The following is a 13,349-nucleotide window of genomic DNA, read 5'->3' as shown; positions in this document are numbered from 1 at the left end:
CACAAACTGCATCTTTTATACTTCTGTCTATTAGATTCTGACTGCCAGACACGACACAAGCTTTTATTTAACCGAGGCGGGAGGAGTCGGCCGATGAGATCACTCAGAATCACTCAGCAGAGGTGAAGAGGTCGCAGCAGAAAGAAAATTTCACCTACGACTCTCTACAGCGCTAAAGTTGTTCTTTCATGTTGTTCTATTTTCACCCACCAGAAAACTGACTGCTGATCAGTGACACAGAGCACTTTGTACAGGAGCAACATTTAAAAGTGCTGGAAACTGTCCCTCTCTGCTCTGTAGATGACCTTTGACCCGTGCGGCTTGTTTAATGGATACATGCAATAGCTGGAGCTACCAGACATCTCTTCAGATTACAGGCCATGGCTGCAGTTAGCAAAGAAGGTGACACCGTCACCGTTTAGTGCCCCTGAAGGAGACTTAAAATCAGATCATTTATGACTTTTACTCACCAGTGAGGAAGAGCTCTACGTTACTGCAAAGCAGCTTTTGTTCCACTCATCAAAGAAAGGGAATAATAGAAGTTAAACGGGCTGGATAAAGAGATGCACGTGATCTTTACAATCATGGACGGCACGTTTGCATTTTGATTGACAGGCCGACTGCAGGACAACGGGTGTTTTGTTTCCTCACATGCATTTAATCACATTCAGACATCAAAAGAATGTTTTAAGCTGTTGAGCCAGTTTACAACCTTTCAATAGTCCCTCAACCTGAATGTTGTGACTCACCGTATTTGGTAGTCGCTTCGGCGAACTTGTGACCGGGGACCCTTGACCTGACAGCGAGGAATTCAGTCCGAGCGGAAAAGATGGAGTGGACAGAAGACAGAGCAGCTTCCTCCACAATGACTCTGTCACAGGAAATCCAGTGTTCAATAATCAGTTCTTCTCACACAGTCAGCGCTTCGACGTTAAGACCAAGCTATCAAAATGGAATAAAGGCATAATTGATTGATGTCAAACAAGAGTTGGAGGTGAGACAGAGGGAAAATCGTGAGAAACTGACAGAGAGGAAGGTTGTTGCTTTGTCACCTGAGGTCAGGTGTGAGGTCATCCTCAGGTGCTTGAATCATCATTTCTGACATCATCCCCTGGCATGACTGAACACGTCTTCTTTATTCTTTCACATAAGAAACATATGAACAGATCGCTCCTTGTCTAAATCCATTAGGCGTTCACTCCACAAAAACAGCCCATTTATTTTTAATTTCAAAAGCTAAAAGGCTTAAATCCCATCTGAAGGCATAAACAGATCTAACACTTTGGTCAACAGCCGTATTTACAGTGCAGTGCAGGAGCGTCTTCTCCCCCAGCAGAGAGCAGATTCACCTCCTGCAGAAGGCCAGCAAATAAAAGCGCCAGCAGGCGACGTTAATCCTTCAGCTCCGCGTCGAAGGCTTTTTATTTTATCTCGGAGAGCCGAGGACGACGGCAGCCCAGCGATACTGAGTATCAAAGTCCAGCCGAACAATCTCCCGGGCATCAGTCAGGCCGACAGCTGACAGAGGAGGACTGACAGCAGACGGACCGGAGGCCGTAAAAACTGATGATCCATCACAGAGACGGGTGGGGAACAGACGAAAGACTGACGAGATTGATACAGAAGTGCTCCAAACCTGAACGCAAAGGGGGGAAAAACCCTGCAACAGGAACCAAATCCTGAGCTATTTGCTCTTCTGATTGATGTCAGCGACATTCCGTCAGGGTAGAAGCAGCACGCTAACGTTCTGCAGCGTTCAAAGATTGAAAACGATCCTCTGTGATGTGGTAAAGAGCCACAGGTGGTAAAGCCGCCGCGTTTAACGGTGAATCTAGAGTACAATTTAAGCATCTTCAAAGCATAATTTCACTAAAAAAAAAAGGATTTAAATACATAATGTATGTTTTTAATGTTCTTTATTAGGGTCGCTCTGATTCAGAAATGAGTTTAGTATTAATTCGGAAATGCCAAAAGATTTTTAACAGCAAAATCAGAGCTTCGGGCTCATTCGCCACGAGGCAGAGGGTGTTCTTGAACACGTCTGTTAAACAACCTGCCAAAAGCTTCCACAGATCAATAACAGCTGTTCAGAAACCGTGTTGGGCAATTCAAAAGAAGACATTGTTTGTTTTAGACCCAAAAGGCTATTAAACGTTTATCAGAGGTTTCTCTTTATTTCAATCCATTTACAGCTTCTACAGTACATCTCTGATGACCTCAGGCCTCCACCTCTTCACTGAGCAGAAACACACACTTCCTCTAAAATCAACAAACTGCTGTGGCAGGTTTTTCATCGCTCTGTCCTGGTTTTCGTCCCCAGGACGTGGCCTACAAATCGTTACATTTACAACTCATACTTTACTTTGAAAGATTTCACTGAAATTTGCTGTTGGGGATCACGATTGGCATGATTTCATACAGCAACCTGATGGAGCAACAGGCTCTTGGGTCAGTAACTGTCTGCAAAATAGTCAGTTCCAAGCTGAGACGCTTAGATGGAAGCTTTAGTGACACAATAAAAATCCGACACATCGACACTTCACGCGGTTTAAGGCCCCGGGTGTGAGTAACTGCCAGCTCTCCGGCTCTGGACTATTTGAACAGGGCGTTGAAAGAGCGTCCGATGATGAGTCTGCGAATCTCGCTGGTGCCGGCGCCGATTTCATACAGCTTTGCGTCGCGCAGGAAGCGTCCGGTGGGGTAGTCATTGATGTAGCCGTTGCCCCCTGTGGAGAGGCGACACACTGGTGAGAGCTTGCACCTGGAAACGTGACTCCGGTCCGGCTTCCTGGGACGAGGCGCAGTTTTCCTCCAGCGATCAGACGCGCGCACGAATAATATCAAATGTCAGGTGTCTTTGTATAGCGAGCGCTCGGCCAGCTGGCACTCACCCAAACACTGAATGCCGTCCAGAGCGACTTGAGTGGCGTTCTCCGCACAATACAGGATGACTCCGGCGCAGTCCTGCAGCAGGAACAGGAACTGCTTTAAAAGGCTCTCAATTCCCAGAAGTTCAGCAGCGCGGCGACAGAAAAATGTGAGAACAATGGCCTCGCACAGGCCCCCCGCACCAGTCCTGTAGCCGTTAGATACAGTTACAGAGTTCAGGCTCTGTTCTAATGGTTACAGGAACCACAGGAGGGATCAAACAATCAGCAAATCAGAGACACTATGAGGTTTGTTGGATGGTCGTAAAATCCTCTCACCTTCGTACTGACGTGTCCTTTGTCGCAGGCCCGGGCGACATTGTACACGTACTGCCGACAGGAGCTCAATCTGGTGTACATGTCGGCCATCTTGCCTTGCATCAGCTAAAAACAGAGTTAAATGCATCATCCAATCATTTTTGCCTGATGACTGAACCCATTTCGCTACTGTGGCTTTTTAAATTCATGTTTAATCTAAAGATCGAATCCCAAACCTGAAAATGTCCGATCTTCTGTCCAAAGGCCTCTCTAACGTGAAGGTAGGGGACAGCGCAGTCTAAAACTGCCTGCATGATGCTGCAGAAAAAATGACGACGTTATTAAATCATTATTAAAAATTAAATAGAAGCTCCGGCGTGAACGAACCCGAGCGGTCCAGCGGCCAGCACCAGCCTCTCCAGGTCCAAGCCGCTCATCATCACATAAACGCCTTTATTTAATGAACCGAGGACGTTTTCCTCTGTCGTAAACCAAAGAACACGTTGAACCAATCAATGAAGGGTGGAGCTGTGTGATCTCAACGCTGGAAACAGTTCTTCTAAAGCAGACCTGGAATTTTGCAGTCTTCAAAGATGAGCTCGCAGGTGTTTGATCCCCTCATGCCCAGCTTGTCCAGCTTCTGTGCAGTGGAGAAACCCGGCATTCCCTACAAAACAGACTTTTTAGATGCCGTCTGCTGCAGATCCAGGGTCAGAGTGGAGACAGATCCAGAGACCAGCGCTCGGATTTACCTTTTCAACAATGAAAGCTGTGATGCCTCGCTGGTGCGCGCCAGGATCTGTCTTCGCGTAAACAATTAAAACATCGGCGTCGGGCCCGTTTGTGATCCAGAACTTGTTCCCGTTCAGGACATAATAGTCGCCTGAGGAAGAATGGAGAGAAAACACAAAGGAGTTTGTTCCAACACTAATTTGTCTACATCGGTGTTCAGCTGCTTCACTGTCAGTGAGATCTGAGTCAGAGAAGACGGGGGGGGGGGGGGCAACAGCTGCATGATGAGATTTCTCTGCATCAGTTTAGAGAGTAAATGATGTCAAGGGGCACTCGTTCGTCGGCATTTAGCCCTTTTTTGATAGAGCGGGTTCTTGCTAATGTTCTTAAAAATTACATTAATTAAAATTTCAGGGACATAATTTATGCAGGAGGAAACACATTAAACATGCAGTGTTGCCTTCCTAACAATTCTTTTGTCACATTAATATGGGCAAAACTACAATTGTAATCTTGTTTTAATGCTTCACTGCTTTAGACGTATTTTTCTGTAGATTTACAAATGCAACCCTGCCAGAGAACAACACAATAAAGACACCATATAAATAACTTTTTTTTTTTTTTTTTAATAATCATCCTACCCTGCTTCTTTGCTTTGAGCTTCATGGATACGACATCGGAGCCGGCGTTGGGCTCGCTCATGGCCAGCGCTCCTACGTGCTCGCCTGTCAACAGCTGGAGAGAGAATGACAGAATCTAAGAATGGAGTCCCTCTGAGCTGATCTTCATGGGTTTCTGTATTTGACAAGCACGTGAACTGAGAGCCGAGGGGCCTGACCTTCGGCATGTACTTCTCCTTCTGTTTCTCGTTGGCATGGCGCACCATCTGGTTAACACACAGGTTAGAATGGGCACCGTAGCTGAGGGCGATGCCACCTGACACTCGAGACATTTCCTCCAGCACGATGATGTGATCGAGGTAGCCCAAACCGACTCCACCGTCTTCCACTAAACACGCCCAGTTTAAACATGATGTTATTAATGCATCATCCTGCTGACACAAACAAACTGATGGTCACTTTTTTCCAATTAATTCTGTCTTACCTGGAGCAGTGATCCCAAGGAATCCCATTTCCCCCAGATCTTTCCAAAATTCCTGGAGGAAAAATGTAACTGTAAAGGCCACGTTGATATTCATGACAGGGTTCCAATCCTAAAAGCAGTTGTGTGAAAAGAGGTGTTGGCTCACCCGCATTCTTGGAAACTCATTGTTCTTGTCAATCTCATCAGCATAAGGTGCCAGTTTTTCTTCACAGAATTTCCGCACCGTCTGCCTGAGCTTCAACGGACAACAAAAACACAAACAGATGTACGACTAAAATTAACGTTCTGTGCGGATGTCACACAACATTTCTTTCCTTGGGAAACAATGCTAACTAGTGTTTTATAGAGAACAGTCATGGAGTGAGATTAGCACTTAATTTCTATTTGCCTCCATGACAGAATGAGATGCTCAAACATGCATAAATGTGCTGTAAGATATGCAACACAATCATGCAATCACCAGTTGAACAGTACTAAAACATTATCAAGAATGTATAAATAGCAGAACAGAGTGGACCTTTCACCCAATCATATCCTTTTATATGGTCCCCTCCCTAAAGCCCCTTTTAAGTGCCAAATCCCACTGAATTGGTGTCATTTTACAGAGGAAAAAGCTCTAAACTACTACAAATTACTTTCGCGGATTTAAGTGCTTTACAGTGGTTGAACATTCCGATGACCAAAAACCACAATACAATCACTAAACAGGTTTTATCTCCTACACAGCAACTTAAAATGTGAACTACCGATGTGTTTCTATAAGGAATCTGTTGTGTTTTCCTATGGAGAACTTTAAAAATGGGCTAGCCATGTGTGCTAATGGGATAACTAATTTAGCGACTAAAACAGATGAAATGGATAAAGCCATGATAAAGCATGTGGCGACATTAATGACAGCACCCAGAACTTAGCTGGATGTTTAATATTTCAGATAGTTAATATCAAACTATGGTATCCTAACTCTGATCTTATGTAATCACACCATACGGGGCGCACTGTCCTTGAGCGCTCTTTTCCTTTCATAAAATCATTTAACCCAGCATTATTTATGCTCAGATTAGGTGCGTGCACAGCTTTATTTATGAATCAACAGTATTTCTACAACCAAACATCCAAATGGACGCGCTAGTTAGCTAGCCATCGTTGCTAACCTGGATCTGATCGTCGGTGAGTCCGTTCACGATATCGTCCACAGGGAGAGCAGCACCTGCGCATCCTCGTCTCGGCACGGCGGGAAAAGAGATCCTGGAGGCGATGCGGAGTGCGTTTCTGACGGCAAACATGGTGCTGCCCCGTGAAAGACGCCTAAAATTGCAAAAAAGTTGATACTTTTCTGTTGCTTGGGGCTGGATGTCACGGTGGAGGTCTCACTCTGTCGATATTCCCGACATTAACGCGTTCTCTCCTCCTCGCGGCTCGTTACCGCCACCTGTCGGAGTGGAGTGGCCAATGCCCGCTATCGCTCAGAAAATAAGATCTAACGGATTCCTGGAAAACGTCCCCTGTGAGAAGTAACTATACATTTTGTTTTTTAAAACTTTTAAAATTGCATAATTTTATTATTCTTTCCTTATGTCAGTAAGTGCTTTTAAAAATCCCCGGCATTGCCCCTTTGAGGTGAGAATGCTGATTCAGCGATTATGTTTTGGGTTTTTTAAAATGAACGGAATAACTCAACAGGGTCCTTCATTGCATTCTGCAGTGCATGAACCTGGAGTTATACACGCATTATGCAATGTGCTTTATATAATTGCACTTTTAAAAGCATTGTTTTATACAAACGCTAAACACCCTTAACAACAAGAACAGTAGCAACAGCAGTAATAAATATACTACTATACATTATATACCGTAAAAAATAGCAGTTGCAGCATTTCGCGCATCTGTGCGGCAACCTCAGCGCTTGTGCAGCTGATGGAAACTTCACCTGTTGGTTAAATTGTCGGTTAGGAAGCAGAAATGATCGCGGAAGCTCGTCATTTTCACCTCGCGGGCGTGACGCTTTGTTGCGCAGACGGGTTCCCCTTCGCCACAGTGCGCACAGGACACAGACGCTGTTCGGTGCGTCAAACCATTGGGCAAACCAGCAAGGAGGAAGTGCCCAAACTTGGCTGCGCTTCTCAAAAACGAAATGAGCAGATTTGGCACCTCAAAGTAGTTCGGATTTCACGCCGGTTTGTCGTGCGCATTCAGGACGGATTTTGGTCTCCAATGCCCAAGGAGTACAAGAGGCGGACCTCCAAAGAGTTCTCCCTCTCTGGCACAGCAGCAGACGAGGGGTCTCGTTTGGGGTCAGAGCACGCCGGGGGTTCGTCCCACCAGGATGAGGAGCAGACCCCCCCGTCCTCGGTAAGGATGGATGCGCACTCGGTGCCGCAGGTCACCATCACCCCGGAGGGGAGCGGCTGCTCGCGGGAGATGCAACAGAAGGACTGGGAAGACGAGGTGACGGGTCCTCTGCGTAGGAACCTGTCCAGCTCCTCCATCTCCTCCACAGGATCCTCCGCTGTGGAGTCGGAGGATGACCTCCTGAGTGACAGCGAGAGCAAAAGCAAAGGTCTGGTAACTCTGGAGAATCTGGTGGATGCAGGAGAGGTGAGAACGGGCTGGAGTGGAGAAGGTGTCCAAGTTAAAGTCAATGCACCCTTACGGTCTTGTGAGATTACTACTACTAGTACTAGTACTAGTACCAATAATATTAACAATCTAATCTGAGAAGACGGGGTGTTTAGACAGTTCAGCATGTTTTCTACTAGAAAAACTTGAAAACATCTAAATCTTTCCTTTGTATTTTTTTACGAGTACCTTTATGAGATCCTCACTTCCCTAACGAGGGCGAAATGCTCAATATACACACCAACTTCACAACCATTTTGTTTACTGCTTCATGGAGAGCGTTGAGTGTGTGACAGACACACACCTGATTCACAGCGTGACAAAAAGCTTCGCTTGCATTTTAAATGTCAGATCACAGGGTGTTTTTTCTCTCGAGCTAGATGTCCTACTTGCCCCTCCTTTTGCACACACACACACACACACACACACACACACACACACACACACACACACACACACACTCCTCGATGGCATTTGTGCAAATGTGATGGCCCTTCACATGCTTGACTAATAAATATTCCAAAATTACAACCAAAACAACAATTAAAACAAACAACCCCTCAAAAAACAGTGTCATACCGCAGCAGGCAGGGTTTCCTTGAATTTGTTTTTGTGTGATTGGTGGGGAAGTGTTTTATGTGTGTGTGTGTGTGTGTGTGTGTGCGCGTGTGTGTGTGACCATGATGACTAACCGCTCAGTTTCTCCTGTTCGTAACAGAAAGTGCTCTGTTTTAGAGCTGTCGCCTCATTATTCAGACTCTCTCCGAGCGTCTGTCTGTGCACAGTTTACGTCGGAAAGTGCTCCATTTCAAACCAACTCACTTCTTCGGAGTTTTAAGATTCTGCTTCCTGACATGTTGAATGTAATGTGTTTTTGCAGTAAGCAGCTAATTTGAGCCCCCAAACTCTGACATTTAAAAGCAACATCAACAGACACACACACACACACACACGCATGTGCACACGTGCACACAGCTTCACACCTGACAGCAAGAGCTGGAACAGCTTCACATTGAAGATCTGATGGTGTTGCATTGATGAAAGAATTCAACTTCCAGCACTGATGGACACCATTCAGGCTCTTCTTGTCACAAACTGGTGAACATGGGAGCGGGAGAGCGCCTGAGGCTCCTCGCACTCTTGTCAGGACAAAACTTGGTCCCAACGTGCTCAGGCTGACCTGCGTCTAATACTGCCGACGGTCCTCCTCAGGAACAGCTCAGCAGCTCCGCCAGTACGACAGCAGTGGAGCGTTTGTGTCTTCTTCACTTAGGAATGTTTCAAATAGAAATACTGGGCACGAAGCTCTGAAACACTTTGTGTCACAACAAAATCTGATCAAATCTGCATTGTGTAAAAGAAATATGCGGGTAGTACGGGCCTTTGTTAGGTAATAACGTAGATGCAGCATTCATGGAACCCTTCGCAGCCCAACATGTTATCAGTCAACAAGCGCCACTGAAGCATGGCGCCTGACATTTGCGAGCTTCGGCTTCACACCAGGGCCGGTCAGAGGATGATGAGCCCTGAGACTTCCGCTTATCGCTGCCATGGCGATCCCTGTTTCATTTCTTGTTCCGGCATGCGCGGGACAATGTGACCTGTGCCTTGTGAAGATGCGTTCATGTACCACAGCACCGTTTATGGTCACCTTTGGCCGCTCAGAGCACGTTTTAATCACTTACTCAAGGACAGTTACAGGGCAGAATAAACAACAATACCAGCGCACTAGCCCACCACAAACCTCCTTAAGTGCCTCTTCGTGTTGCTTTTGATTGCTGAGTGTAATTTGAACAGTATTATGAGGGGGACTAAAGCAGCCACGTCCACGTCTGTGTGATCTCTGTGTGAGACCAGGTGATCCGGTCCAGAACACATTTGGAGCTTTAACGATGCTGAATGAAGATAAGAGCCGACTGAGATTGAACCTGTTAACCTCTGGGTGTGAAAGGTGACGCTAGATCGGTTCCCTGACTCACACTGCCCCCCCCCTCCCACCCTGTTCCTCCAGAGCAAACCCCCATGGTGGAAGTTGAAGACCATCGTGCAGTGGCCCTTCAGCGCCAGCCAGAGGAGGAAAGTGAACTGGGTTCAGCTGGCGGGCCATAAAGGTGCGATCCGAGCCGGTGGGGGAATCCTGTTTGGTTCGTTGATGTTTTGCTGAAAACCCAAATTGTCTCAGGTAACTTCAAAGCGGCCGACGAGGGCAACATCCTGAAGAAGTTCTCCGAAAACGAGATGCGGTGCTTCACGAAGCTGGAGGGTGACGTGCTGCTGCCATTTGTGCCCGGTTACCATGGCGTCGTGAAGAAGGATGGCGAGTCCTACCTTCACATGACCGACCTGCTGGCGAACTTTGACCTTCCCAACGTGATGGACTGCAAGATGGGAGTGAGGTAGAGAAGAACACAGAGTTTTCTGCATTATTTTGGCGTGTGTGTATGTGTGTGTGTGTGTGTGTGGGGTTCATTGTAAATTTGTCATTTGTGTAAAAATGTCTGACGTGATCTGTGCAGCGGTGACAGCAGCTGCTGCTCTGAGTGTTTCTGCTCTTCAAGGGAACACCTGTTTTAACTGCAGGTTATGTGCTTGGCTTCCTGCCACAGCGAGCCGAGTCTGGGCGCGTGTGCGTCCGCGAAACACACAGGAAAACACACGGCAGACAACATACAGTATGTGCGAGTTCACCCTCATGATGCTGCGTGCAGAGAGTCGTTTTCAGACTGAGCTTCTTGCCAACACACAGATGCACTGGCGATGCATCCGAAGCTGCTACTGTCTGCTTTGCAGGCGCCTGTGTGCAGTGTGTGTCACACACACTTGCAGGGTGTCCCTGGAGACTCCCCTTTGCAAAACACTCAACCACACACTTGCAAAACCACCAGCAGGCGTGCACACACACACAGACGCGCACATGCATACGCCTACACACAGTTAGACAACGCGCTGGAGTCTCCTGTCAGCTTCTCTCTTTAGTACTGAGGAAGTGAAGCTCACAATCTGAAAGTGTCATTTAAATCTGCGAACTGTCCTCGCCGTATGTTGGGCTGTTGTTGGTCATCAGATTGTCAGAATGTCAGAATGTCACTCCGATTTTTAGACTTAATCCAAATAGAATGACGCTGGTTCCGTAGAAAGGATCGGTCTGCTTCTTTCACAGGGACGACTTAGACGAACCCTCAAAGTAAACAAGGCTTTCTATTAAACTCCAGGCACTGGCTTACTCTGGTGTGTAAACATCCAGCCAAGGAACCTGCCTGTGAAGCTCTTTCGCCTGTTGTTACAGAACATACCTGGAGGAGGAGCTGGTACGGGCTCGCGAAAGGCCCAAACCCAGGGAGGACCTGTACAACAAAATGGTGGAGGTGGACAGCGGGGGGCCGAGCCCCGAGGAGCATTCCCAACGAGGCGTCACCAAGCCCCGCTACATGCAGTGGAGAGAGAGCATGAGCTCCACCAACACGCTGGGCTTCAGAATAGAAGGAACCAAGGTAGCTGGTTGAGCTGTGTGTAAAAAACCCCACCAAAAAACCCAAAAAACACTCTGAAGTTAACGTCAGCATATTTTCTAGAATCTATTTGGGGGCAGAACATGTGACTTCTGACATTTTCAGGCCTCAACTTCTCTTTCAGAAATGCGACGGCACGTGTCGAACCGACTTCAAGAAAACTAGATGCGAGCAGGATGTCATCCAAGTGTTCAAGGACTTTGTGGAAGGGAACGTCAGCATCATCGTACGTGGCAGCCACACACGCACACGCACACACACACACACACACACACACACAGTATATCCACCCGTATGGACAGCAGTGAGGTGCGTTAGCAGAGACGGCTACACCAACTACAAACACAGCGCTTTTACAAGCTCTCACATCCGTGTTGAGTATTTGGACAAATATGAGATATTTTGTATAATTAGTCCATATGTTTGAGGGAGCCTTGAACCTGGTTTAAATGAGTGCAAACAGCCTCCTCCAAGTGTTTAAACTGCAGGAGCTCAACTGTAGCTGCGCCACGCACAGCAAATATTGACTGGACACTTGTTTGAGTTTTCTATTATGAAGGGAGGCTCCCAGATAGGCGCCTACACCCTGTTATCCTGCAAATGCACGTTCCCATGAATGGGTGCTGGAAAAATGTATGTACGATGTGTTTTTTTTGTTGTTTTTTTACCGTAAATTAAAGCTGTGCGTTGTTCCCTTTTCATACAACAGATGTCGTACCTGAGCAGACTGAGAGAGATCCAGCAGGCCCTGAAGGTGTCTGACTTTTTCAAACAACATGAGGTGAGGTTTTTTTTTTTAATTTACAGTGCACTAATACTAATAATATGTTGGCAGTCTAAGGTGCATGTGCCTGGACTGGCACACTAGCAATAAAATGCTGGAACATCTGAGCTGCATTTAGACTCAAGTGTTATGTAAAACAAGGCCTCTCTGTGTGGCCTGACAGGGTCTTTGACTGTGTATCCTCCAGCCCACATTTACCACAATGCTTACTGTACACAAATAGGATTTTAAAGTCATGTAATAAGCTTGAAACCATCAAACAAAAGCTACGGAAGTGAAATAAGGATGCAGCGCATCCCAGTGTGAACGCCACACTCATTTTCCTACTTTTAATACACAGTTAATGCTGTATTACTTCTTTGTAAACTAAATGGCAACCTGGCAGCAGTGATCTTGTCTGCCTTGTTGTTGGTTGTGGTCAAAAGGTCTTTTATCAACTCTGTAAACCACTTTTATGTGAATAAAAAGCTGATTGTGTCCTTTGTGTTTGTAGGTCATAGGCAGCTCTCTTCTCTTTATCCACGACCACACAGGCAAGGCCCAGGTTTGGATCATTGACTTTGGTAAGACTACACCACTACCAGAGGGCCAGACGTTGAAACACGACATTCCCTGGCAAGAAGGCAACCGGGAGGACGGCTACCTGTGGGGGCTGGAGAATCTCATCCACACACTAGAGGCTGTAGAGGAAGAGACGAGGGAGGAAACGGCTCACATGGACACCATAGAAGAATGCCACACCATAGACAGAGATGGTCAGTGAGGGGTGAAGGACTGAGAAACTAGAGGGAGGCCTTGATATGATGTGGACGGAGGGGAAGAGGGCAGAAATGAGTCTCTATAACTGACCAGGCGGGAGGGGGGGCAGAGGAGGGGTTGCTATACTGAACAATTGAGCAAATCAACTGACACTAAATCGACTTCCTGTAAACTAAAGAGAAGTGAAAGTGTGGGGGTGCTCCATGTGAGGGACAATTTCAAAAAGAACAACTTAAAATAAAAAAGGGGGAGTTTCTAAGTGAGACTATCCTTGTGGTCCCTGCTGCCCTGAAGTTTTACCTCTTTGTAACATTACAGGAAGATATCTGGACTGTGTCACTGACCTCATATAAATACAGTCAACTCAGCTGTTTATATTACTGTCATGCATCTCTATTCCTGTAGCCAAACTAATTTATAGCTGGGTGTTAATTTCTGATTAAGCTGAAAGGGTACAGGAGAGGGTGAGAAATGAGATGATTAAAGCAAAATGCGGGAAATACCTGGGACGGACTCTCTGCGCGAACAAATAAATTTCACTTTTGTGCTCTCAAACAACTCAAGAACGCAAACTGAATTATGATTACATTACACAATGATGATATAATGATGTTAATCAGAGGAATTGTGCAAATAGAAGAAATTAAAATGTGTACATGG

The 13,349-nt window shown here is 46.4% G+C and overlaps 2 protein-coding genes across 3 annotated transcripts; one reads left to right on the top strand and one right to left on the bottom strand.

The window, feature by feature from the left end:
- Window positions 1-1,901: 1,901 nt before the first annotated feature.
- Window positions 1,902-6,425, bottom strand: ivd (isovaleryl-CoA dehydrogenase). 2 transcript variants are annotated; one of them, XM_003962480.3, is made up of 12 exons: window positions 6,173-6,423; window positions 5,167-5,256; window positions 5,022-5,073; window positions 4,756-4,925; window positions 4,559-4,652; window positions 3,938-4,068; window positions 3,756-3,852; window positions 3,573-3,666; window positions 3,422-3,503; window positions 3,207-3,311; window positions 2,892-2,964; window positions 1,902-2,726 (listed from the first exon to the last, which is right to left on the bottom strand). In XM_003962480.3, the coding sequence occupies exons 1-12, from the start codon at window positions 6,302-6,304 to the stop codon at window positions 2,593-2,595; spliced, it is 1,254 nt and encodes a 417-aa protein (XP_003962529.1). In that variant the 5' UTR covers window positions 6,305-6,423; the 3' UTR covers window positions 1,902-2,592. The 2 variants fall into 2 exon arrangements, with proteins under 2 accessions (XP_003962529.1, XP_029686231.1); XM_029830371.1 differs by lacking the exon at window positions 1,902-2,726 and having other exon boundaries at window positions 2,934-3,076; window positions 6,173-6,425.
- A 608-nt stretch (window positions 6,426-7,033) lies between these two features.
- On the top strand, window positions 7,034-13,348 carry itpka (inositol-trisphosphate 3-kinase A). Its single transcript, XM_003962685.3, has 7 exons — window positions 7,034-7,616; window positions 9,649-9,748; window positions 9,820-10,033; window positions 10,924-11,128; window positions 11,271-11,372; window positions 11,856-11,927; window positions 12,424-13,348. The coding sequence occupies exons 1-7, from the start codon at window positions 7,233-7,235 to the stop codon at window positions 12,691-12,693; spliced, it is 1,347 nt and encodes a 448-aa protein (XP_003962734.1). The 5' UTR covers window positions 7,034-7,232; the 3' UTR covers window positions 12,694-13,348.
- The last annotated feature ends 1 nt before the right edge of the window (window position 13,349 follows it).

Source organism: Takifugu rubripes, chromosome 2 (genome assembly GCF_901000725.2).
Source record: "Takifugu rubripes chromosome 2, fTakRub1.2, whole genome shotgun sequence".
In the NCBI taxonomy this organism is placed as follows: Eukaryota; Metazoa; Chordata; class Actinopteri; order Tetraodontiformes; family Tetraodontidae; genus Takifugu; species Takifugu rubripes.
This window is presented reverse-complemented; position numbering and strand designations above follow the sequence as displayed.

What these genes read in the sequence shown, in the direction of transcription:
- itpka (XM_003962685.3), top strand. Translation starts at nt 7,233, where the DNA reads ATGCCCAAGGAGTACAAGAGGCGGACCTCCAAAGAGTTCTCCCTCTCT. An exon ending in ATCTGGTGGATGCAGGAGAG is followed by an intron (nt 7,617 to 9,648) that starts GTGAGAACGGGC and finishes CTGTTCCTCCAG; the next exon opens with AGCAAACCCCCATGGTGGAA. An exon ending in TCAGAATAGAAGGAACCAAG is followed by an intron (nt 11,129 to 11,270) that starts GTAGCTGGTTGA and finishes CTTCTCTTTCAG; the next exon opens with AAATGCGACGGCACGTGTCG.
- ivd (XM_003962480.3), bottom strand. Translation starts at nt 6,304, where the DNA reads ATGTTTGCCGTCAGAAACGCACTCCGCATCGCCTCCAGGATCTCTTTT. An exon ending in TCACCGACGATCAGATCCAG is followed by an intron (nt 5,257 to 6,172) that starts GTTAGCAACGAT and finishes TGTCCGTTGAAG; the next exon opens with CTCAGGCAGACGGTGCGGAA. An exon ending in TGAAGACTGCAAAATTCCAG is followed by an intron (nt 3,667 to 3,755) that starts GTCTGCTTTAGA and finishes GGTTTACGACAG; the next exon opens with AGGAAAACGTCCTCGGTTCA.